Genomic DNA, 23,065 nt, shown 5'->3' with positions numbered 1-23,065 from the left:
GCATCATCAACTTAAAGGAGTTCCCTGATCAGGGAACCATGTGTTTTTGACTTCAGTTTCCACCTGGCAAGTGGACTCCTTCCATGTCTGCAGTGAAGGTAAAGGTGAGGTCAACGGAGAAGAAGATGCTAAACAGGGTGAGGGCCATGTCTCGTTCATTAATCAGTCAAATTGTGGGAAGTGGAACGAACAAACTCTGCAGTGCAGTGTATGTTGAAGGAATGAGTGAGACTGAGGAACTTTGATGCACAGATGGTAAGAAATAAGGTAATAGAGGAGTTTCAAAATAACTGAGAATTTTGAAATCAAGACTTTGTGCCTGGGAGGCTGAACATTTTTCCTCTGTGATGGAGCTCTGTTGGTCTCTATTTGATGTGCTCCTGTAATTTCCTGTCATAGGTGAAGAATCCTCATCACTTGAGCTTCTTTTTAACTAACACACAGGACGGGGACCTTGCTGGGTAGGACAACATTTATTGCTCACCCCTAGTGCCCAGAAGACAGTTAAGAAACAAACACATTGCTGTGGGTCTAGAGTCACATATGAGCATGGCAGTTTCCTTCCCTCAAGGGCATTAGTGAACCACTTGGGGTTTTCCCAAGAATTGTCAATGGTTTTATCATCCTCATTAGGCTCCTTATTCCAAATTTTTATTGAATTCAAATTTAATGTTCTGCTGTGGTAGGACTTGAGTCTGGGTCCCAAGAACATTATCTTAGTTTCTGGATTAATAGTCTCTAGCAATAACGTCTCTTGGTCGTTGCCTCCCCACCTCAAGAAGGCAGAGCTTCTTTCGAGCTTTGATAGAAGCTAATTTTTTCTAAAATTTTGAAAACTCCCACTCTGCTGTTGATGTTGAATGCCTCAGTGGGATCTATTTAAGTAAAAGGGATATATTTTGTTCACCTGCTTATGGAGAATATCATGTTCTCAGCAAATCTGCCTGAACAGAAACTTGGATACACTTGGTCTGAAAGTATATACAGTTTTCTTTTTAAGTAAGGCCTTATCAAAAGCTTTCCCCTGAAGCTGAAGAGCTCACTGCCTCTGTGGTTGTGGCAGTTCCTTTTGTTGCTTTGGCATGAGATGATTTTTACAGGATGCTTCTCCTGTGGACAACTTTCCAATAGAGAAGGTGAAGGTCATAAAGATGTGGCCATCAATGGGACATTCTATGCTTCAGCAGTTGGGTTGGGATCCCATCGTGCCTGGCACCTTTCTGTTTGGCCTCTCTAAGCTGAAGTGATGAGGGTTCTTCATCTGTGGAAGGCAACTGCAGGAAAGCATCAATTAGAGAGTGGGATATCTGCACCTCAGAGGAGTAATGTTTGGGCATTACAGTATTGTTTCAAAACTTTTCTATTCCTTCACTCCTCCCATCTCCTCCAATTCTTCAACACTCTGAGACATGTGCATTCATCTGATTCTGGCCTCAAAAGCATCCTAGTTTTATCTGTTCCATCACTGCAGATTGTGCCTTCATTTGCCTATGCCTCAAAATCTGCAATTTGCTCCCATAATGCTTCACCACTCGACTTCCCTTTCCTACCTTAAGACATACCTTAAAACCTAACTCTTTAACCAAACCTTCGATCACCGGACCTAACGTCACATTATATAACTCAGTGTTCTATTTTGTTCCATAATTTTCCTGAGAAGCACCTGAGGATGCTTTAGTTTGTTAAAGGAGTTATATACATTTAGGCTGTTGTTGTAATTTTCATCATGCAGGGCAGTCTGCTACCTCTGCACAGACTGAACTCCATGTCCATTTCTAAATATTATGAAAATTGTCTTCCTGTTTGAATTTCCGTATGTTGACAAGCGAATACAGATTGAAGAGGCCCTGGTACACAACCTGTGAAGGTATTTCATAATGCAGTGCCATGTTGTTGAGATTTTCTGCCAGGCATTTTCAGGGTTAGGTTATTATTACTTGCCACTTGTGCTTCGGTTCAGTCTTGTTCCTTGTAAGCTGCAGTGATGTTCATAAATCAGAGCAGGAAATCCTCATGCTGCACACTGTCTAATGCTCTGTACTTGCATTGCTGCATTATTTATGTTTAGAAAGTATGCTTTAATTTGGACTTTCACCAGACTGAGATTTGGGTCTGAATCAACTAGTGATTATATATACACAAAAGACAGATTTTAAAAAATGCATTTTTTTCAACTTTCCTTACTACATGAAATAAAAAGACACTGCTCACTTTCTCCTCTGCTGCAGATTTCGGGCAGGAGTTTACCTGCTGTTGTCACAATCTAACTTGGCTCCAGTTTGGAAATAGTAGGACTGCAGATGCTGGAGATCAGTGCCATACTGTTAACTCCAGTTTGCAAACATTTGAACAACACAGTTCTCAGGCTGCTGGCTGTAAGAATGAAACACTGACTTGTAGATTGTAAGATTATGTAATTGGAAATCTGTGGACACTGAACTATCAAAGAGGACACCAATCCATCATTGACACAGCCTCTCAATCAAAGATCTCAGAAATAGCAGTTAAATCAAAGGCACTGCTCCAGGCTAATATCTGATGCTTTGCTTTGTAAAGGTGGCACTTACAGTCATATAGAAACAACAGGTAGAGTATAAAGACATAATAATAGTTACGCAACATCTTACATAGTTGTTTTGATCAAAAGAGACATTCATCAATATTTAATTAAAAATCACACAACACCAGGTTATAGTCCAAAAGGTTTGTTTAAAAGTACAAGATTTCGGAGTCCAGCTCCTTCATCAGGTAGCTAGCTACTTACCTGAGCTTGTCCTTCCAAATAAACCTGTTGCTCTATAACTTGGTGTTGTACGATTTTTAACTTTGACCACCCCAGTGTGACACCGACATACCCACAGCATCAATATTTAATGAGTGTCCAACATTTAACTATGGCAAAGAAGTTTGTAAGAATGTGACAGGCAATTAGCATTTAAGAAGGTGTTTTAATTTGCCCACACCTCAAACCAACAAAGAATTTGCATTTTGTAGTGTTTTTCACAACCATCAAAGTACTTTAGAGCTAATTAAGTACTTTTGAAGTGTAATCACTGCTATAATGTGGGGAATGCGCCAATTTTTTTCTTTAGTCTTTCATAGGATGTGGCCACATCGTTGACAAGACCAACATATATTATCCATTCCTATCTGCCCTTTGACTGTGAAATTTACTAGGCCATTTTCAAAGGCACTTAAGAGTCAACCATATTGCTGTGGGTCTAAAGTGATATGTAGGCCAGACCAGGTAAGGATGGCCAATCTCCTTCCCTGAAGGTCAGTAATGAAATAGAGGGGATTTTTTTATGACAACCACCATTACTGAAAGTAGCTGCCAATTTGTACACAGCCCTTGTTTTTATCATCTCCGTAGCAGCTGAATCATCCTCAAAACCAAGGTGATTTTGTGAAAGCATTCAAGTTTTATTGTAGACTTGCAATTCAATAAGTTATTTGGCATATCATCGATAGCATCTTTTAGTTTGAAGTGTTATTTTTGTCAGCCCCTCATTCTCTATGCCTGAATAGAATTCCAAATCATATGCAGCTGATTGTCCTTAACTGGTTCCCATATGTGATATTAAATAAAAAGCTCAATTCTGCACAATTTGTTAACAATATGGTACTGAGTCCACTAGACCAGATTTATGATAGTGTGAGCCCTGTTGAGAGCAGTGGGGCATTAGATGTGATATACTAGCTTCAGTGTTCCAGCTTGAGGAACATGAAAGCTATCAACTTAGATCCCTGATCCAACTGTACATTAGTACGTGCCAGATCACAGGTTTAGAATAGACTTTCATGGGTCCAATTTATCGTCTGGATTGACAAATGAAGAACAGCCAATCTGCAGAAAGCTGAACACAAAGGCTTGGGGGTACTTGTGCTCCAAACACAGAAAGCTAACACACAGGTATGCGAGCTAGCCAGGAAGGCTGATGGAATGTTGTTCCTTATTTCAAAGGGGTTGGAGTATAAGATTAAGGAAGTCTTACTGCAAATGTGCAAAGTGCTGGTGAGATCATATCTGGAGTTGTGTCAGCAGTTTTGATACCCTTTAAGAAAAAACTTCATTTCATTGAAGACTTCAAGAAGGTTCACTAAGATGATCCCCAGTATGAAGGGATTGTCTTATAAGCAAAGACTAAACTTGTTGGGACTCTACTCCCTGGAATTTGGAAGAATGAGAGGTGATCCCATTGAAACGTGTAGGATTCTTAAGGGGCTTGACAGGACAAATGCTGAGAAGATGCTTCCCTTCATGGGACAGTCTAGGGCAAGAAGGCATAGTCTCAGAATAAAGGGATGTCAATTTAAAACTTGAATGTGGAGGAATTTCTTCTCTCAGAGGGTTGAGTCTCTATGGAACTCTTTGCCACAGCGAACAGTGAGGGCAGAGTCACTGTGTGTATTGAAGGCTGAGATAGATAGATTATTGATCAGCAGGAATGTTGAGAGATTTGGGGAGTACGCAGGAAAGTGAGCATGAGGAATGTTGCCAGATCAACCATGATACTAATGAATGGCAGAGCAAGCCCGAGAGGCCAAGCAGGCCCACTCCCATGGTCTTATGGTGAGATGTGATGTGGCACAACATGAGGCACTATTTTAGGAAAGTCAAGTTTGCATCATCCTGATGGCTGATACACAGCACCATATGGTTCTAATGGACAGTGCAAACTTTTCAATTCTTTCAAAATAAAACATTAAACTGAGGCCTTATTTGCCTATTTGGAGGAATCTAAAGGACCCCATAACAATATTTAAAAACAGATTTCTGCTTGTACTCCTGTCTAACATTTATCCCTCAATCCACAAAATGCTCAATAAACTGATTTTCTGACAATTACTACTATGGTGTCTTGTTATGTGCAAATTGCCGATCAGCTTACCTACAATCACAGCAGTGATCACACGTCATCAGCAATTTTTTGGGTTAGCAATAAATTGTGCCACGTAAATGCAAGCCTGTTCCCCTTCTTTTCATAAAGGTGTAGTTAATACTTGCTGCATGGTGGTTGTTAGAAATGACATTAAATATATGCAAATGCATAATAGGAAGACAGACATCACAATTTTTCTTTTGATTAGGATTTGAACATAAGGACATAAAAAAATAGGAGCAGGAGTAGGCCATCTGGCCCTTCAAGCCTGCTCCACCATTCAATAAAATCATGGCTGACCTTTTTGTGGCCTCACCTCCACTTCCTTCCCTCTCACCAGATCTCTTAATTCCTTTACTGTTCAAAAAATCATCTATTTTAGCTTTAAAATCATTCAATGACGAAGTCTCAACTACTTCACTGGGCAGGGAATTCCACAGATTCACAACGCTCTGGGTGAAGAAGTTCCTTCTCAATTCAGTCCTAAATCTGCTCCCCCTAATTTTGAGACTATGTCCTCTTGTCCTAGTTTCATCTGTTGGTGGAAACATCCTCCCTATTTCTAGCTTAACCATTCCCTTCATAATTTTATGTTTCTGTAACATCCCCTCTTATTCTTATAAATTCCAATGAATATAATCCTACTCCGTCTACTCAGTCTCTCCTCATAAGCCAACACCCTCCACTTCGGAATCAACCTCGTGAACCTCCTCTGCATCCCCTCTAGCGCCAGTATATCTTTGCTCAAGTAAGGAGACCAAAACTGCACACAGTATTTCAGGTGTGACCTCACCAGCACTCTGTACAGCTGCAACATAATCTCCCTGCTTTTAAACTCAATCCCTTTAGCAATGATGTTCAAAATTCCACTCACTTTCTTAATTACCTGTTGCACCTACAAACAACCTTCTGTGGTTCATGCATAAGGACACCCAGGTCCCTCTGCACAGCAGCATGCTGCAACTTTTTAATCATTCAAGTAATAGTCCTATTTATTGTAATTCCTACCAAAATGGATGACTTATTAACATTGTACTCCATTACCCACTCACTTAAACTATCAATATTGCTTTCAAAGTTTCACAGTCCTCTGCACAGTCCTTTCCTCTACTACTTATCTTAGTGTCATCTGCAAACTTTAATACACTACATGTGGTCTCCAACTCCAAATCATCTATGTTCATTGTGAATAATTGCGGTCCCAACACTGATCCCTAAGGCACAGCACTAGTCACTGATTGCCAACCAGAAAAGCACTCATTTATCCCAACTCATTGCTTCCTCTTAGTTGACTAATCCTCTAGCCATGTGAATATATTACCTGTAATGCCATGCATCTTTATCTTACACAGCAGCCTTTTGTGCGGCACCTTGTTGAATACCTTTTGGAAATCTACTAGGTCCCTGTTGTGCTCATAATGTCTTCATAGAATTCCAGTAGATTAGTTAAGCATTACCTGCCTTTCATGAACGCATGCTGCATCTGTCCAACTGGACAATTTCTATCTAGATGTCTTGCTATTTTTTCCTTTATAATAGAATCAAGCATTTTCCCCACTACAGAAACTAAGCGACCAGTCAATTATTCCCCATCTTTTATCTACCTCCTTGTTTAAATAGTGGTGTCACATTTGCTGTTTTCCAATCTACTGGAACTGCCCTACAGTCCAGATTTTGTAAAATTACCACAAGTCAATTTGTTATTTTTCTGCCATCTCTTTTAGTACCCTGGGTTACATTTAGTCAGAGTCAGGAGACTTGTCTACCTTTAGCTCCATTAGCTTGCCTAACACTATCTCTTTCATGATAATGATTGTTTCCAAGTCCTCATCTACCTTCATCTCCTTGCCAATTACTGGCATGTTTTATGTGTCCTCCATAGAGTCACAGAGTCATAGAGATGAACAGCACAGTAACAGACCCTTCAGTCCTACTTGTCCATGCCAACCAGATATCCCAACCCAATCGAGTCCCACCTACCAGCACCCGGCCCATATCCCTCCAAACCCTTTCTATTCATATACCCATCCCGATGCCTTTTAAATGTTGCGATCATACCAATCTCTACCACTTCCTCTGGCAGCTCATTCCACACATGCACCACCCTCTGCTTAAAAATGTTGCCCCTTAGGCCCCTTTTATATCTTTCCTGTCTCACCCTATGCCCTCTAGTTCTGGACTCCCCCACCCCAGGGACGAGACTTTGTCTATTTATCATATCCATGCCCCTCATGATTTTATAGACCTCAATAAGGTCACTCCTCAACCTCCAAGGAAAACAGCCCTAGCCTATTCAACCTCTCCCTATTCAACCCTGGCAACATCCTTGTAAGTCTTTTCTGAACCTTTTCAAGTATCACAACATCCTTCTGATAGGAAGGAGACCAGACTTGCATGCAATATTCCAAAAGTGGCCTTACCAATGTCCTGTATAGCTGCAACATGACCTCCCAAATCCTGTATTCAATAATCTGACCAATAAAAGAAAGCATATCAAACACCTTCTTCGCTATTCTGTCTACTTGTGACTCCACTTTCAAGGAGCTATGAACTTGCACTCTTTGTTCAGCAACACCCCTAAGGACCTAGTGTATAAGTCCTGCTAAGATTTGCTTTCCCAAAATGCAGCACCTCGCATTCCACTGCGATGACCGACACAAAATACCTGTTCAATGCCTCGGCACATTTTCTCATATCCCATTACTAAATCCCCTTCGCATCCTGGAAAGGACCAATGTTTACCTTAGTCACTCTTTCTCGTTTTATATATTTAAAGAAACTTTTGCTATATATCTTTATATTCTGAGCTAGGTTACTCTCATAATCAATATTACTTTTCTTTATAGCTTTTTTTGTGGCTTTCTGTTGTCTTTTAACATTTTCCCAATCTTCTAGTTTCCCGCTGGTCTTTGCCTCTTTGTATGCCTTCTCTTTTAATTCGATAGCCTCCCTTATTTCCTTAGACACCTATGGGAGATTACCCCTTTTCCTACAGTCCTTTCTTTTCACTGGTATATATTGGTTGAGCACTTTAAAAAATGCTTTGAAAGATTTCCACTGTTCATCAATTATCCCACCATAAAGTCTTTGCTTCCAGTCTACTTTAGCCAACTCCTCCCTCATCCTATTGAAATTCAATTTAACATCATCCATAGCTGATAAGTGAGTTTTGGTGGTGATGTAATTCTATATATAAGTAAAGATGCCTGAGACAATGCACAGATGGTCAGATACAATGGTCAGATCATAGATTTCAGTGTTGCACTGCACTCACAGGGCACCTCATACCTTAAATGCATTATCTGGGCCGACATGACACCAATTGTTAAAGTTCACTTGAGAATGTAACTTAAAAAAGTTCTATGATTTCCATATGAAAGAACTGAAACCAACATGTTCATTCAAAAAGATGAGAGACTTAGCAAACAATCCAGGTCTTTTTCAATATATCATTTCAATTACATTACACTGTAAACTTTTGCTATAAATTCTGTGTCTTACGATCTTATACTCCGCAACCACCTGATGAAGGAGCAGCGCTCAAGCTAGTGCTTCCAAATAAACCTGTTGGACTATAACCTGGTGATGTGTGATTTTTAACTTTGTACACCCCAGTCCAACTCCAGCATCTCCAAATCATGACTGAAATCGAAGATACTCATGAGATGGGTTTGGGGATGCCGGTGTTGGACTGAGGTGTACAAAGTTAAAAATCACACAACACCAGGTTATAGTCCAACAGGTTTAATTGGAAGCACTAGCTTTCGGAGCACTGCTCCTTCATCAGGTGTCGCTCCGAAAGCTAGTGCTTCAATTAAACCTGTTGGACTATAACCTGGTGTTGTGTGATTTTTAACTCGTGATGGGAGTCTGCTCAAACTTGAGAATAACAATGTATCAGAGGTCAGTTCAAATGCCATTTCAAGGTATGTGGAAATGGGTAATTAGGTTTGCAGTATTAAAATTTTAAAAAACACATAACCTAAAACAACTTGATGTGGTTACCTTAGTGACAGCTATTTTGGCCCCCTTGTTGATGAGCTGCACCACATTCTCTGTCTGGCCTTTGTGTGCAGCTATGAGAAGCCTTTCTGAAAGCTGAGCACCTGCATTCCTCTGGCTCATGAATTAAAAAATGAGGTGCTCAGGGCAACCAATGGACAGGTTCTTTCAGTAAAATAAAATGTCAAACTGTAATGCCTGGATACTGGACTCCAGGATCTGTCTTTTTAGGATAATAAGGCACTTTTTAATTGATTGTGCTTTCTTGCAGGTGGTTTCATAACATGTGGATACATAATGTCTTCAGCGACCTGGAATTTAACTTGCTCCATAGGTTACATAATTTCTTCCATGTGGTCATTATTATCTTCTCAACCTGTAAAGCAGAACATTAACCAATTATTGAGTTGTCTTAGAAGGGACAGTTTATAACATCTGTATCATATTATATGGCTGTTTCTCAGCTCTAAAAAGAGAATCAAAGCTAGGAACATTTAATTTATTTCCAGGGGAGTTTAAGCAGTTTAAATATTTCTTTGAAAAATGCAGATTACTGAATACTCAAAAATAATTCCAGTGGTGTAATGGCTTGGTTTCAGGTGGCACTGCAATAAGAAACAAATGATGACAATATGTTATAGTGTAAGGTTTGGAGAGAGAAAATGTGAGTGACCCACTGAGATAATATAAGAGATCACAAGGTAAGGACGTCTTGCCTAGCCTTCAATGGAGACAGACACATTTCAAGTACAGTACCTTGTGTAAACAGTTCACAGTTAATAATACAATAATTACTGTTCAGAATACAAAACCTCAGCATCTCTACTTGAATTACAAAGTCGAAAGAGTGTATGGTCACTTTAAGACAGAAAATGCTTTTCTGTATACAGAATGGAAGACCAGAAGGAAGACAGCATAAGAGACTGCATGGACTTTAAGAAATTAAGCTGATTTAATGTTTAATAATTGTTATTTGAGCAGCATTTTATAAAGTTGGGGTCAGGTGGTAATTAGTTAAGAAAAAATGGGATTTGGATTTGTTAATAGTTTTTGTTTAGTATTCATTGTTAGAGTTAGGAAAATAAATTGTCATTTTTTTTCTTTAAACAGTGGAAATCAGGGGTTTTCTTTCACTCGAGGAGAGCTTTTCTGGGTGTTTTAGTTTTAATTAGCAGAGGGGTTTGACCTCCGTGTCATAACACTAGTTAAGGGACCCATCCTAGGTCCAAACTTTAATATATATTAGCATAAATACAAATGATGGGATCATTATTCAGGTGATTCATGGCACAATTCTGTTCACCACTGTCAACTGTAAGAGGCAAGTTTCCAATAAATGGTTGCAGGGTTCATATTGCCACTATTCCAAGCAGAAGAACAGTCCAACTCATTAGTCATTCTTCACATGCACATTATATGGGCCTAGGCCCAGAGTTTTGTTCTCATGTTGAATGCGTAGAACTGGAAGAGTTTGCTGCTCCTCAAAGATAGTGACCTGCATTCCCCATTTTTGGGTCTGGGGGGGAGGCTGCATTGGGAATTAGGATGGGTGACCCACCAAAGGCTGAGGATGCTGCCAGCTCTCAAATAGAATTGGGCAGAAAGCCTGCAAAGCTCTAGCAATTAAGTCAAAAATTAAAATAAAAAAGCAAAATATAAAATATTCCTCCAACCCTCACCCTTGGCTCACTTCCCCTCACCCAACCCATATTTTCTCTCTCTTTCTTGATTTAGCTGACCACTTTCTTTACTCTTTGCAATTTTTACAGTATTTTGCACTCTATACTTGATTGCTCATCCAATCTACACAATTTTAAAAAGAGAATCAAAGCTAGAATCATTGGTAGCACTACAAACCAATAATAACATTGATGTACTAATGAAATATTTAGTTGTAATCACTACAACTGTATTGCAGGCTTTTAGCATACTGTTGTTATGTGGGATCTTGGAACCAAAAGTGGAGGAAAAATAGATGCATTTTCAATTCTGTGAAAGTGACGTTTTTAAAACAATCTTCAGAAAGTCATTTTGGGCAGTGGTCTAAAGATAGTTTTTCCAAAAAAGCATCTGACTTAAGTTCAATGAATCAATCAGCAACATGGGAGTTCATTGCTGAATTTTTATGAAGCTGAGCTTTCTGAAACAGAAACAGATGATCTGGTGCCACTGTACATTTAGTTCAGAAGAAAGGTCATGTTGGCAGATGGGCAGCTTTTTCTGGTAATTTTAACAAAACCCTAGACTGAGAGAGTTGGTAGAAATGTCCAGGCTGTCAAAACTGGAAAATAGTAACCAGGCTGTTAGAGCTGAAAAGAAGTCTTAAGCTACTTGAGTCATTTCAAAAAGAAATTAAAGAGTTATGATAGCAGTAATGCCTCACTGCAAAAGATATTACCAGAAAAGTGTTGAATTTTTATTTTTGCTACATACGTGAAGACATTCCTACATGGTCTCTTTGTAAATTTGTTCATGGGATGTGGGCATCACAGTCTATGGCAGCATTTATTTCTCAGTCAACCACATGCTGAGAGTCTTGAGTCACATGTGGGCAAATTTCCTTCACTAAAAGAACATTCGTGAACAAGATCATTATACTTAAAATAATAATATTTTTTTGAATTTAACTTTCATAATCTGCCCTAGTAGGATTCAAACCTATGTTCCTGAGAACATTATAGCCTGGTGTTCTTGGTTAGTATTACACTATGCTATTGCTTCCCTGTGGATAAGTACAGCTTTTGTTATGTTCTCTGTTGTGTAATTTGCTAAAAGAACATTGGCAACTTGATGTGAATATACTTAATAACCAATCACCATGGTAATCCAACTGCAAAAATACAGCTTTCACTCGGAGATCTGACATATCCAGTATTATCATCAGGTGGGATTATAACACCACACTGTCAGATATTCAAACATACATTGTAATGAAAGAGGTAATATGCTACAAAATGACTAGATTTTGTTTTAAAACATTAAAAATTGAACTAAAAAGTGCAGCACAGAAAATCCAAGTCCTTATTTTTTGCTGTGCTTTCTGTTGTTAGGAGTAGTGCACAAAGATGCTTTAATTAGTCCAAAGATGATAGAATGGAAAAAGCTGACTAAGGTTCCCACCTTGATGGGTGGTTGCATTTTAAAAGTCAAAATAGTTCACCTATAAAATAAGATTGAAGTGTCCCACAAAGGCTTGGATCAGGAGTAAAATCAGCACAGGCTGAATGTTGTATGCTATTTGGAGAAAGGTATACATCATGAAAGAATCTCCAGTTGCGGAGGGATAAATAACAGAAAGATAGACCTTTCCAATATATTGACTGAGAGTCATAGAATCATAGAGATGTACAGCATGGAAACAGACCCTTCGGTCCAACTCGTCCATGCTGACCAGATATCACAACCTGCCAGCACCCGGCCCATATCCCTCCAAACCCTTTCTATTCATATACTCATCCAAATGCCTTTTAAATATTTCAATTGTACTAGCCTCCATCACTTGATTAAGTTATTTACATTATATTCAACTGCATAAAATGTATCAACATCACTTTGTGTACATTCCCACAAAGGACAAGTGTGTACAATTTTATTATAATTAACAGTACTATATATTGCTCATTTACCAAGACGACTTTGGAAGGATTTTCAAATTCTGAGTTAGTGATGCTGGAAGAGCACAGCAGTTCAGGCAGCATCCAAGGAGCTTCGAAATCGACGTTTCGGGCAATTTTCACATGTTGAATTAATTTCCACGGACAACTATTTTGTATGCCATCTGATGAAGTCGAACATGTAAAGGTAGCTAATACAGTTTCAAAGAAATCTGAAGCAATGAAACTGCGCATCACGTATTTCAGGAAGAAAGATGATTTCAGTTATTGACAGACTGTGGTTAGTTAATGAAAGCATTAAAACCACAACATTACTCATTTTGAATTGCAGGATTTAGTTACAATCTTAATCATCAGAAGTGTTGTCACTAATAGGTATTAGACAACTTTGTGGTGAAATCAGTGTCAACATTTGTTGAATAATCTTACATTGGCAATCTTGAAAGCTAAATGGATTGTCATTCAGCCTCTTCAGCTGGCTAGATTATTCTTGCTCCCTCCCACCCCCCCACCCACCCAATCTTGGTAAATAGTACATATTTCAGGAGTGATAAGGTTTGAATTATATTGCAAGCCTGAGACAGAATTACTTGAGGATAACACAGGAATAATTATGGCCAACATTAGAAAATTCAAGACTGGAGGTGACATTTGTGAGTGAAGGTTTCAGCAGTTACATGGGTTAGGGTACAGAATAATATTACAAAGTCTGATGTAAAGAGACTCTGTGGTGAAATGAATATGTGGTCAGAAGCTTATCTCCATGAAAAATGGAATGCCCAAGCTGCTAACAGTCTAGTCACATGAGGCAGTGGTATGGAGAAAGATGATGGCAGGGTTCCTGGCCAGCTAAACAGATGATGACTCCAATCTTTCTAACACTTAGTTGGAAGAAACTGCGTTAGATATTGGACAAGCAATCTGATGAAGGCAGATCAAGTTAGGTGGTGGAGAGGTAAAGTTAGGGGTTATCAGCATACATATGTAAGATATGACTTTGAGACAACAAGTAGATGATGAACAGGAGGGTGTCTTCAGAACTGTAGAATTAACAGTATGTTGTCAGGAAGTGGCCTAATAAGTACACACTGACCCTCTGAAGAGTAACCCATCCAGACCCATTCCCCTACCCTATTACACTACATTTACCCTTGACTAATGCAACTTATCTACCCAATGGGCAATTCTAGCATGGCCAATTCACCTGACCTGCACATCTTTGGATTATGGGAGAAAACCGGAGCACTGCCTCACAGCGCCAGAGACCTGGGTTCAATTCCCGCCTCTGGCGACTGACTGTGTGGAGGTTGCACATTCTCCCCGTGTCTGCGTGGGTTTCCTCTGGGTGCTCCGGTTTCCTCCCACAGTCCAAAGATGTGCGGGTCAGGTGAATTGGCCATCCTAAATTGTCCGTAGTGTAGGTAAGGGGTAGACGTAGGGGTACGGGTGGGTTGCGCTTCGGCGGGGCGGTGTGGACTTGTTGGGCCGAAGGGCCTGTTTCCACACTGTAAGTAATCTAATCTAATCACTCGAAGGAAACCTGCGCAGACATGGGGAGAATGTGCAAACTCCACGCAGACTGTCGCCCGAGGCTGGAATATAACCAGAGTCCCTGGCACTGTGAGGCAGCAGTGCTCTGGGAGAGAGAGAGCCCCCTCTTCCCCGTCCCTGTCCCGTGGAACCAGTAAAAGAAATCTCAGTGAAGAGAGGTTGAGAAGTAATGTACGCTTAACTACACCAAAAGATGATTGGGAGAGTAATGCACCATAGTCACTGTCAAAAACAATGTAATTTGTAATTTAATTATTGTCACAGTGGCAGAGATGGAAACTTAATTAAAGAGATTCAAGCAGAAAACATGGGCATAGATTTGGGAGATAATTAGAGTTGGAAGGGAAGTTGGATATGAGGAGTAATTTGGAAAGACACAGAAGCCAAGAATATTTTATTTCATTTCAAGGATGTGGTGACCTCAGAAGTTTTACAAAATAAGCAGAATGCACCCTTTCCAACAATTTTTCAAGAATTGACACAGGTTTTGTGGTCATCATAGGACTCTTAATTTCTGATTTTCAAAATTGAATTCAAATTCCATCATTTATCATTTGGAGCAGGGGACAATGGGTGGTGATGGCTTTGGTAAGCAGGCAAGCATTCAAACTCAGATTCCCAGAACATTGCCTGAGTTTCCACATTAATAGTCTATCAATTAGACCACTGAGCCACTGCTCCCCTTATTCTAGAGGTCTAGAGTCACAATTTTTATAACAATTGATAATGATTAGTTACAGTCATCATTAGGCTGGCTTTTAATCTCCACATTTTAGGGAAAATCTTTCATGGTGGAATTCAAACCCTTGTTCCTCAAACATTAGTCCGACACACTGGATTATTAGTTCGGTGGCATGACCACCATATCACCATCTCCTCCTGACTGCAGAGAAATAAACTTGTATTTCTATACTGCCTTTGCAAACTCAAGAAATCTTAACATTCTTTACAGCTAACAAGTATTTTTTGCAGGGCACTCATGTCACATAAGAAATGTAGCAGACAATTTCACCAATGATAAGGAACTTGCCCTAGCTCCATTGAACACCAAATATAATTGTTGTATATAGAAATCAAATTTACAAATAATAAACTGTAACAATAAAGGATAAAAATTATCATTCAACAATGAGGTCTGAAAAATATTCAGCAGTAAAATGTGGAAACTCAAGACTAAAATTAAATTAATGCTTGTCGCAAAGATTTCATTATGGTCCATTGCTTAATGTGCTGCATTACAAAGTGATGAGACACAGGTATCTGTAAATCTTATACAGAGGAACCCCAATTATCCGAACAAAATGGGTGGGCACTATTTTGTTCAGATAATCAATTATTCGGTTAATCAATTAAATGCCTTTCCACTGGGGCTCAGAGTTTTTTTTAAGTCTGCTCCCGATTCGAGAGACTAGGCAGCAGCTCACTGTGCGCAAGCCCCTGCTCACCAATCCTGTCCAACACCCCCCCCCCGCCCCATCCAACACCCCTACCCGCCCACCAACCCAGTCCAACACCGCCCCCCACCCGCCCACCAACCCAATCCAACAATGCCCCCCACCCCTACCCCAACCCCGTCCGACAACATCCGTCCACCCGCCCCCCCATCCCAATCCGACACCGCCCCCACTCATCCTCAACCCCCCCCCCCCCCCCAACCCTATCCAACACTTCACTGAAACCATTCAAATTAATCTCTTCTGTACCCTTTCCAAAGCCTTCATGTCCTTGCTAAAATGTGTCGAAAATCAAACACAATGGTCTGATTTTCAAATAGAACCAGCATGGGTAGAATGTCAAGTTAGTGATCCCAGAAGTCATCTCATATACCCAATGCCCTTGGACTGTTTAAGATTTCAAAGGGCCAGCAGGGTAGAGTAAACGGGAAATTCACTTGCCTCCCACGTACAGCCCAGTAAGCTCAGTTGGAGCTTGTTGATGGACCAAGGAAAACAAGGATGGGATTTTCAAAGATCAAGCTGACAAACCCAATCCTCATCAGACTGATTCCTGGGATTTTAGAACTGACATTTGGAGAGAGACTGGATCGGTTAGAACTTTAGTCACTGGAGTTTAGAAGAATGAGGGGGGATTCCCACAGAAACCTATAAAATTCTCACAGGACTGAACAGGATTAACACAGGAAGATGTTTCTGATGACTGTCCAGTCAAAGGATAAAGGGTAGGCCATCTAGGACAGAGATAAGGAAACATTTCCTCACCCAGAGAATTCCACAGAAAGTAGTTGAGACCAAAACATTGAATGTTTAAGAGGAGTTAGATATAGCTGTTAGGGCTAGAGGGATCAAGGTGTCTGAGGAGAAAACAGGAACAGGTTATTGAGTTTGATGATCTGCCACGATGAATGTTGGAGCAATCTCAAAGGGTTGAACGGCCTACTCCTGCTCTTATTTTGTCTGGTGTCTGTCTGTAGTATACTGAAGTGTAATAGGTCATTCTGCACCAGATCAAGCACAGTTCTTTCAACATGCAAGGAAGGCCTCTTATCTCAGTATTACAACATCAGGCCCTCTAAGTAACTGCTTGTTCTCTTCAGCACGGCAGTGGCAGGCCCAATTTGACTGCTGCCTGCCTTTGCACTTGGCACTAGGATGGTGGCTCCCATTTCTGGAAGCTGTTTAGTGCCACAGTTGGAAATCCCAGCTCACCTCCTGCCCAGTTATAGTATTGACATTTAAAAACAGCATTGCAAAGGCAAGATAATTGAGGAAGTATAAGCTCAGGACTCAGAATACACCAGGTCATCCCAACCCAACTTTAAAAATCTGACCCCAAACTCTGCTCATGCCAAACCAATACTTGACATAACATTATTGCTTTTGTACTCTACAGCATATTTTTTTAGAAAATTCAGGAAGCCAGGTGCTTTAACATGTGCAATTTTAACCTGCAACCATCAAAGATTTATGCATAAGTATCACACTGTCCACCTCCAGATTGTCCACCCTTTCAAATTATATCATTTAGCATGTGTTATCTTATCTCAGACTTTCTACTCAATGTTATTCGTTATGACTTGCCCATTCCATCAGCATGATCTGTTCTTTCATAGTCTTATTACTATTCTCTTCTTGACTGTATTCACTTCCATAATTAATATTATCTGCCAATTTTGAAACTGTATCCTGTACGCATATGGTGGCTTGGTGGTTAGCACTGCTGCCTCACAGCCCCAGGGACCTAGGTTTGATTTCAGCCTCAGGTGACTATATGACGTTTACACATTCTCACCATGTCTGCGTCGGTTTCGTCCCATAGTCCAAGGATGTGCAGGCTAGGTGAATTAGCCATGGGAAATGAAGGGGTAGATGGGGCGAGTCTGGATGGAATGCTCTTTGGAGGGGCAGTGTGGTCTTGATGGGCCGAATGGCCTGCTTCCAGGGCCAAGTCATTTATGCTTATCAAAAACAGGTGTTTTGTCTTCAAAATGGAATCACTATACTGTGTAAATCTGTTTGAATAATGTCGGTTTTTACTAGAAGCGAAAGAGTTCAGATTGACCTCTGTAGCTTGCTGTGGGGTGACGTGGAAGCAAGCCAGCCAGGCTCAAAACAACAAAAGACGAGCTTCACAACAAGCTTGGTGTCAAACCATAACAGGTACAGTGGTCCACAAAAGCAGCTTTTAGGACAGATTGAATAATGCTGTCTGTAGAGCAAAAATACAGGCACTTTGACATTGAATAGCACTGCATGGCTGCTGTCTCCAGCAATTACAAAGATATTGTGGAGAACCTCTATAACACTAACTGCAATTTTGAAATAAGATTGTTCTGGCTTTCCCACCTTGAATTTGTGAAGCCAGATTACCTGGTTTTAATGACCAATTATAGTTCTTCAAACTCAAATGTGACTAATTTTGGAGTGGACGCAGATGAATAATAATTGGGAAAGAGTAATATTCATCAAATACTTCTTGCAAGCCAATGTACAAAATATGAACTCTCATTTCCTTGGAGGAGACCTTTAAATTTATCAAGCACAGCTTGCCTTTTGAAAATAAGTAGGCTTTCCTTAGTTCGGACAAACATGGTGAAATTAATTATTTATTCTATCTTATCTAATATTTATTCTCCAATCACCATCACAAAATATTGGATTATCTGGTCTTCACCATGTTGCAGTATGGGGGAACTTGCTGTGCGTCAATTGGCAGTCACAATTCCTCGATTACATTTTCCCCTCCATGATCCTTCATGGCACAAATACTTCACTGGCTGTGAATTTTTTTGGGATGTTCTGTGATATGAAAGGTGCCATAAAAATATAAATCAGCATAGTCCAGAACATCATTCAAGGCAATATTATATAGCTTGATCCAACCAGAAATGCCTTTTTCTTTCCTCCAGTTTTGAACAATGTGCTACGTTAGCTGCTCTCCATTCCTCTGGTACAACTTACATAGCCAAAGAGGTTTACGAGAATGTGGTCAGTGCCTCTTCCTTTTCCCCCGGCTAGATTTGAGGAACTGTGGTGGCACAGTGGCTAGCACTGCTGCCTCACAGCAACAGAGACCCAGGTTCAATTCCCACCTCAGGCAACTGTCTGTGTGGAGTTTGCACATTCTCCCTGTGCCTGCATGGGTTTCGTCCGGGTGCTCCCACAGTCCAAAAATGTGCAGGTTAGGTGAATTGGCCATGCTAGTCAAGGGGGAATTGGTCTAGGTGGGTTACTCTTCGGAGGGTCGGTGTTAGCCGAAGGGCCTGTTTCCACACTGTACGTAATCCAATCTAAACTGAGATTGCATGCCTTCCAGTCTGCGAAGCTATGCTTTATAGTACAGACAACTGTGCTTCAAAAACTGCAATCAAATCAATTGAAGTCTGCTAAACAATAGATGGAGAAAACATCTGACGTTAGTTTGGATCAATCACAATCACAGAAAATTGTAATTTTTTCATAACTAATTGCTACACCACTAAAGGAATGTGTTGAATCAATTTCTTCTACTTCTAGCTCTGAATCATTTATCTGGATAAATTCATAGTCAAATGCAAGAATACATCTTGGATAGCATGAGTAACGATAAGACATAGGAGGAGAGGTGGGCCATTCAGCCCATTGAGTCTGCTCCATCAATGACATCATGGCTTATCTGATAAACTTCAAATCCAATTTCCTGCTTTTTCCCTACAACCCTTAATTCCCTTATTGTCTATTTCAGCCTTGAATATACTTGATGACCTAGCCTCAACAACTTACTGCATCAAAAAAAATTCACAGATCGATTGCCATCTGAGGCAAGAAATTCCTTCTCACCTCTGTCTTAAATGGTTGACCCCTTATTCTGAGATTATGTCTTCTGGTCCTTATCCCACAACCCTTGACAAGTGATATTGGGTTCCTTGTATTTTCAAACAAAATAATAAAATGAAGAACTAACGCATTACAGCCGTTGACTGAAATCTAAAATGGTGCAAAACATTTTTCAGGAAACACTCAGCATCGGTGCAGATAGAGACACATTAATGTTTGGGGTGGACTCTTTATTAGAACTGAAAGACATTAACTGTAAGCAATACATAAAATGGAACAGCAGGAGTGCAGAATGCTATTACAGTTCTTCAAATAATTAAAATTTTGGCCCAAAATCTCCAGGAGACTCATGTCAATGTGAAAGCCCATCTTTTGATTTGATGTGATTTACTATTGTCACATGTACCAAGATACAGTGAAAACTTTTGTTTTGCTTGCAGCACAGGCAGATCATACCACGTAAGGTGCATTACGGTAATAGAACAGAGTGGAAAATACAGTGTCACGCCTGCAGAGAAGATGCACAAAGTTGAAGATCAACATTAATTTTAAAACTTGAGAGATCCATTCAGAGGGGAAGAAGCTGTTCTTGAATCTGTTGGCAAGTGTGTTTAAGCTTTTGTATCTTCTGTCCAATGGAAGAAATTATAATCAGGGTGGGAGAGATCTTTGATTATGTTCTACATCAAGTCCTTATCTAAACACTGAAAACTACAACATTCAGTGAAACAACATTAAGCAAATCATATTTGCCTATTACAATCAACTTAAAGGCTGTAGTTAGGTTTTGTATAGCCTCTCCTCAAAAAAAACATGTAAAATTCTGTAAAATTAAATACTTCATATTGCTAAATTTCTATAGTCATGAATGCAATAGCTTTTAAAATAAACGTAAAGGTATAAAAGTAGTGTGCTAACTCTTTTTAGTTAACGTTTGCTTGACAACTTTCCTTTGCAGTGTTCCAACATATTCCTGTCTGATGCCTGGCAATAGTGGAAAGATTTTGGGGAATCACTGAATGAGTCACAACCTGTGTACTCTGACCTGTATTAACTTTGGCAATGGTAACATCAGGATGTTGAAGGTGGAGGAAGTTTTGTTGAATGTCAGAGGGAAATGTTTGGACTCTAATTCAAGATGGTCATTGCCTGGCACTTATATGACACCAACATCAATTGCCCCTTATCAGCCCAAGCATGAATGTTGTCAAAGTCTCACTGGGACTGACAGCTTCATTATTTGAGGAATATAGAGGTGAGCATTGTGCAAATGTTAGCCCCACGTTGATCTTAGAGCAAAAGGTATTGATGAACCAGATGAAGATGGTTGGGCCTAGGACACCAGCCTGAGGAGCGATACTCTATGTCCTGAAGCTGAGCGAACTGACCTCAGAAAACTTTGTTGCTGCCTAGTCTGACTGCAGCCACTGGAGAATTTTCTTCTAATTCTCGTTACTTTCAATTTGGTGACACCTAGTGAAATGTTGCCAGATGTCAACAGCAGTTGCGCAGTGCTCACCTCTGGATTTCAGGTCATTGCTCATCTTTATATTATGGCTGTAATGAGGTCAGGAGTCAAGTGGTTCTGGCAGAACTCAAGCAGAATTGATGATTAGTTTTCTGCTGTACAAGTGCCTCTTCACAGTATGATCAATGATACCTTCCAACATTTTGCTGATGATTAAGAGTAGGATCCTGGAGTTGACGTTAAACAGCTTTTTGTGGACAGGGCATAACAAAGCAATTTTCCACATTGCCAGATAGATGTCAATATTGTTGCTGTACTTTTGGCTTGGTTGGAGGCATAGCTAGTTCTGGAGCACCAGTCTTCAGTACTATTGCCAGGGTACTGTCAGGGTCCACAAGTATCTGCTGCATTCAGCCATTTCTTGATATCGCATGGAGTGAATCAAATTGGCTGAAGCCGTCAGCCAATCACTATCTCACCTTTCCAGTGACCAAAAGAACTGCAACACTTTTAGGTTTTTACTTAATTTTATTGCAATGGTCTTTCATGGATCAATAAGTAACGGTATATTATGATAGTTCTTAAATATGTGTTGAACAAATCTACAGTATGGTTTATTTAAAAGAATTTTCTCAAAATGTGATAATTAACTGCATAAATTTGAAGATTCCTGAGTACTTCTCCATGTTAATTGGATCAGACATAGTACTATATACATTTGATGTGTTGTACCTTTTTTTTAAACACACTTTTCACTTCTACAAACGCAAGACATCCCATGGTTCTTTTTCACTGAAATAAAAACCACCAACTAAAAAATTAAGGACGGTCAGGAATGACAAATATGTGCTGGGCCTGCCACTGATAACAGACTTGTGTGTACTTGATGTTTTGGCTGAAAACCAATATGCAACTGCAAATGATCTGCTGTACACCCTCAACCATCCACTACTCTTTTCATAATCTGATTTAATACCATTAATCTTTCTACTTTCATTCCACTTCTGGGGAAAATCTCTCACAAAACAGTCTAAACTAGACGACTGATTTGCAATTCAACTTATTTAGCAATTTTAAGAGAAATGGCCAGAGTTTCATGCATAAGGTTCCTTTCAAGTAATATTAACTTACCACTTAAAAATATTAAAAACAGAAGTTGCATAAGGGATAAATAGATTCACAAAATACCTTTATGAGTTTAAGAGAACTATATCTTGCTTAGTTCCATTGATAAGGAAATGTCAACACTGAATTTGCAATGGGCTTCAGTGACAGCAACATATAGTGCATACTGATTGGAAGATGAAGTATTTTGTGGTCTGGGCTGAATGGGAAAGAGAACTTCGAAATATACAGGAAGGGGTGCGAAAGGAAGAAGCTGAGGCAGCTCAGTATATATCCTGCGTTTTGGATTCAAGGAAATATATAGGTTTCTCACAGCCTTTTATTAAAGGTAAATGGAAGAAAACTCAAAGGAGGCAGGTTTTAATGGACAGAAGTTTGGTGACGCTGAAGGAAAATACGAGATGGTAAAACCTAAGGTGATCTAACTGGATTTGTACCACATGGACTCAGATTTGAAGACACGTAGCTTGGTTAAAAAATGAATAGTGAGAGGCATCAAAGTTTGCAAATGGATATGAGCAGGTTTCTTTTTACTAATTCACCCATCCATATCAATAGTAATGGATGGATCACTGATTTCAATCTCGGTTTGATTTTTTTTTAAATTAGAAAGAAGATTTGCATTTGTCTTGCATCTTCCATGAACTTATCCAATGAAATACTTATGAAGTGTAGTCACTTTTGTAATGTAGGAGATATGACAGCCAATTTGTGTACAACAAGCTCGCACACATAGTAATGTGTCAATAACCACATAATTTATGTTCATAATGTTGATGGAGAGATAAACCTTAGCCAGTTTTTATCACCTCTAATGATTATCCTGTGTTATATATATTATGTATATGGAGAAATGAAAATTGACCTGCAAATCTATACTTTCTGAATGTTGATGATTTGTTTACATCGCTTTTAGTTTAGGATTGATTAAATAACAATGTGCAGTTCATTCTATTAAATGAATACGCAATACTATTAATGAGATTCAAATTCAGACCTTCAACATTCAAAAAGATTTTTTTCACACAGATGAACATAATCCAATGACATTGGACTGGTGGCTCGTTACCTCATCACATGGATGCTACTAACATTTCAGTAAGTCAAATGGATGAAAGAAGATTTGGATGACAGTTTTAAACACATAAA

General features: G+C 39.6%; 1 protein-coding gene across 4 annotated transcripts in view; it reads right to left on the bottom strand.

Moving 5' to 3' along the window:
* Window positions 1-23,065, bottom strand: part of ankrd6b (ankyrin repeat domain 6b) — a 218,230-nt gene that overhangs the window by 69,542 nt on the left and 125,623 nt on the right. For all 4 annotated transcript variants that reach the window (XM_072553748.1, XM_072553751.1, XM_072553750.1 and 1 more), the window contains exon 3: window positions 8,889-9,261. In XM_072553748.1, coding sequence (XP_072409849.1) covers window positions 8,889-9,008 — 120 coding nt within the window. In that variant the 5' untranslated portion in view covers window positions 9,009-9,261. The remainder of the gene's footprint in view (window positions 1-8,888; window positions 9,262-23,065) is intronic.

Source organism: Chiloscyllium punctatum, chromosome 3 (assembly GCF_047496795.1).
Source record: "Chiloscyllium punctatum isolate Juve2018m chromosome 3, sChiPun1.3, whole genome shotgun sequence".
Taxonomy (NCBI): domain Eukaryota; kingdom Metazoa; phylum Chordata; class Chondrichthyes; order Orectolobiformes; family Hemiscylliidae; genus Chiloscyllium; species Chiloscyllium punctatum.
This window is presented reverse-complemented; position numbering and strand designations above follow the sequence as displayed.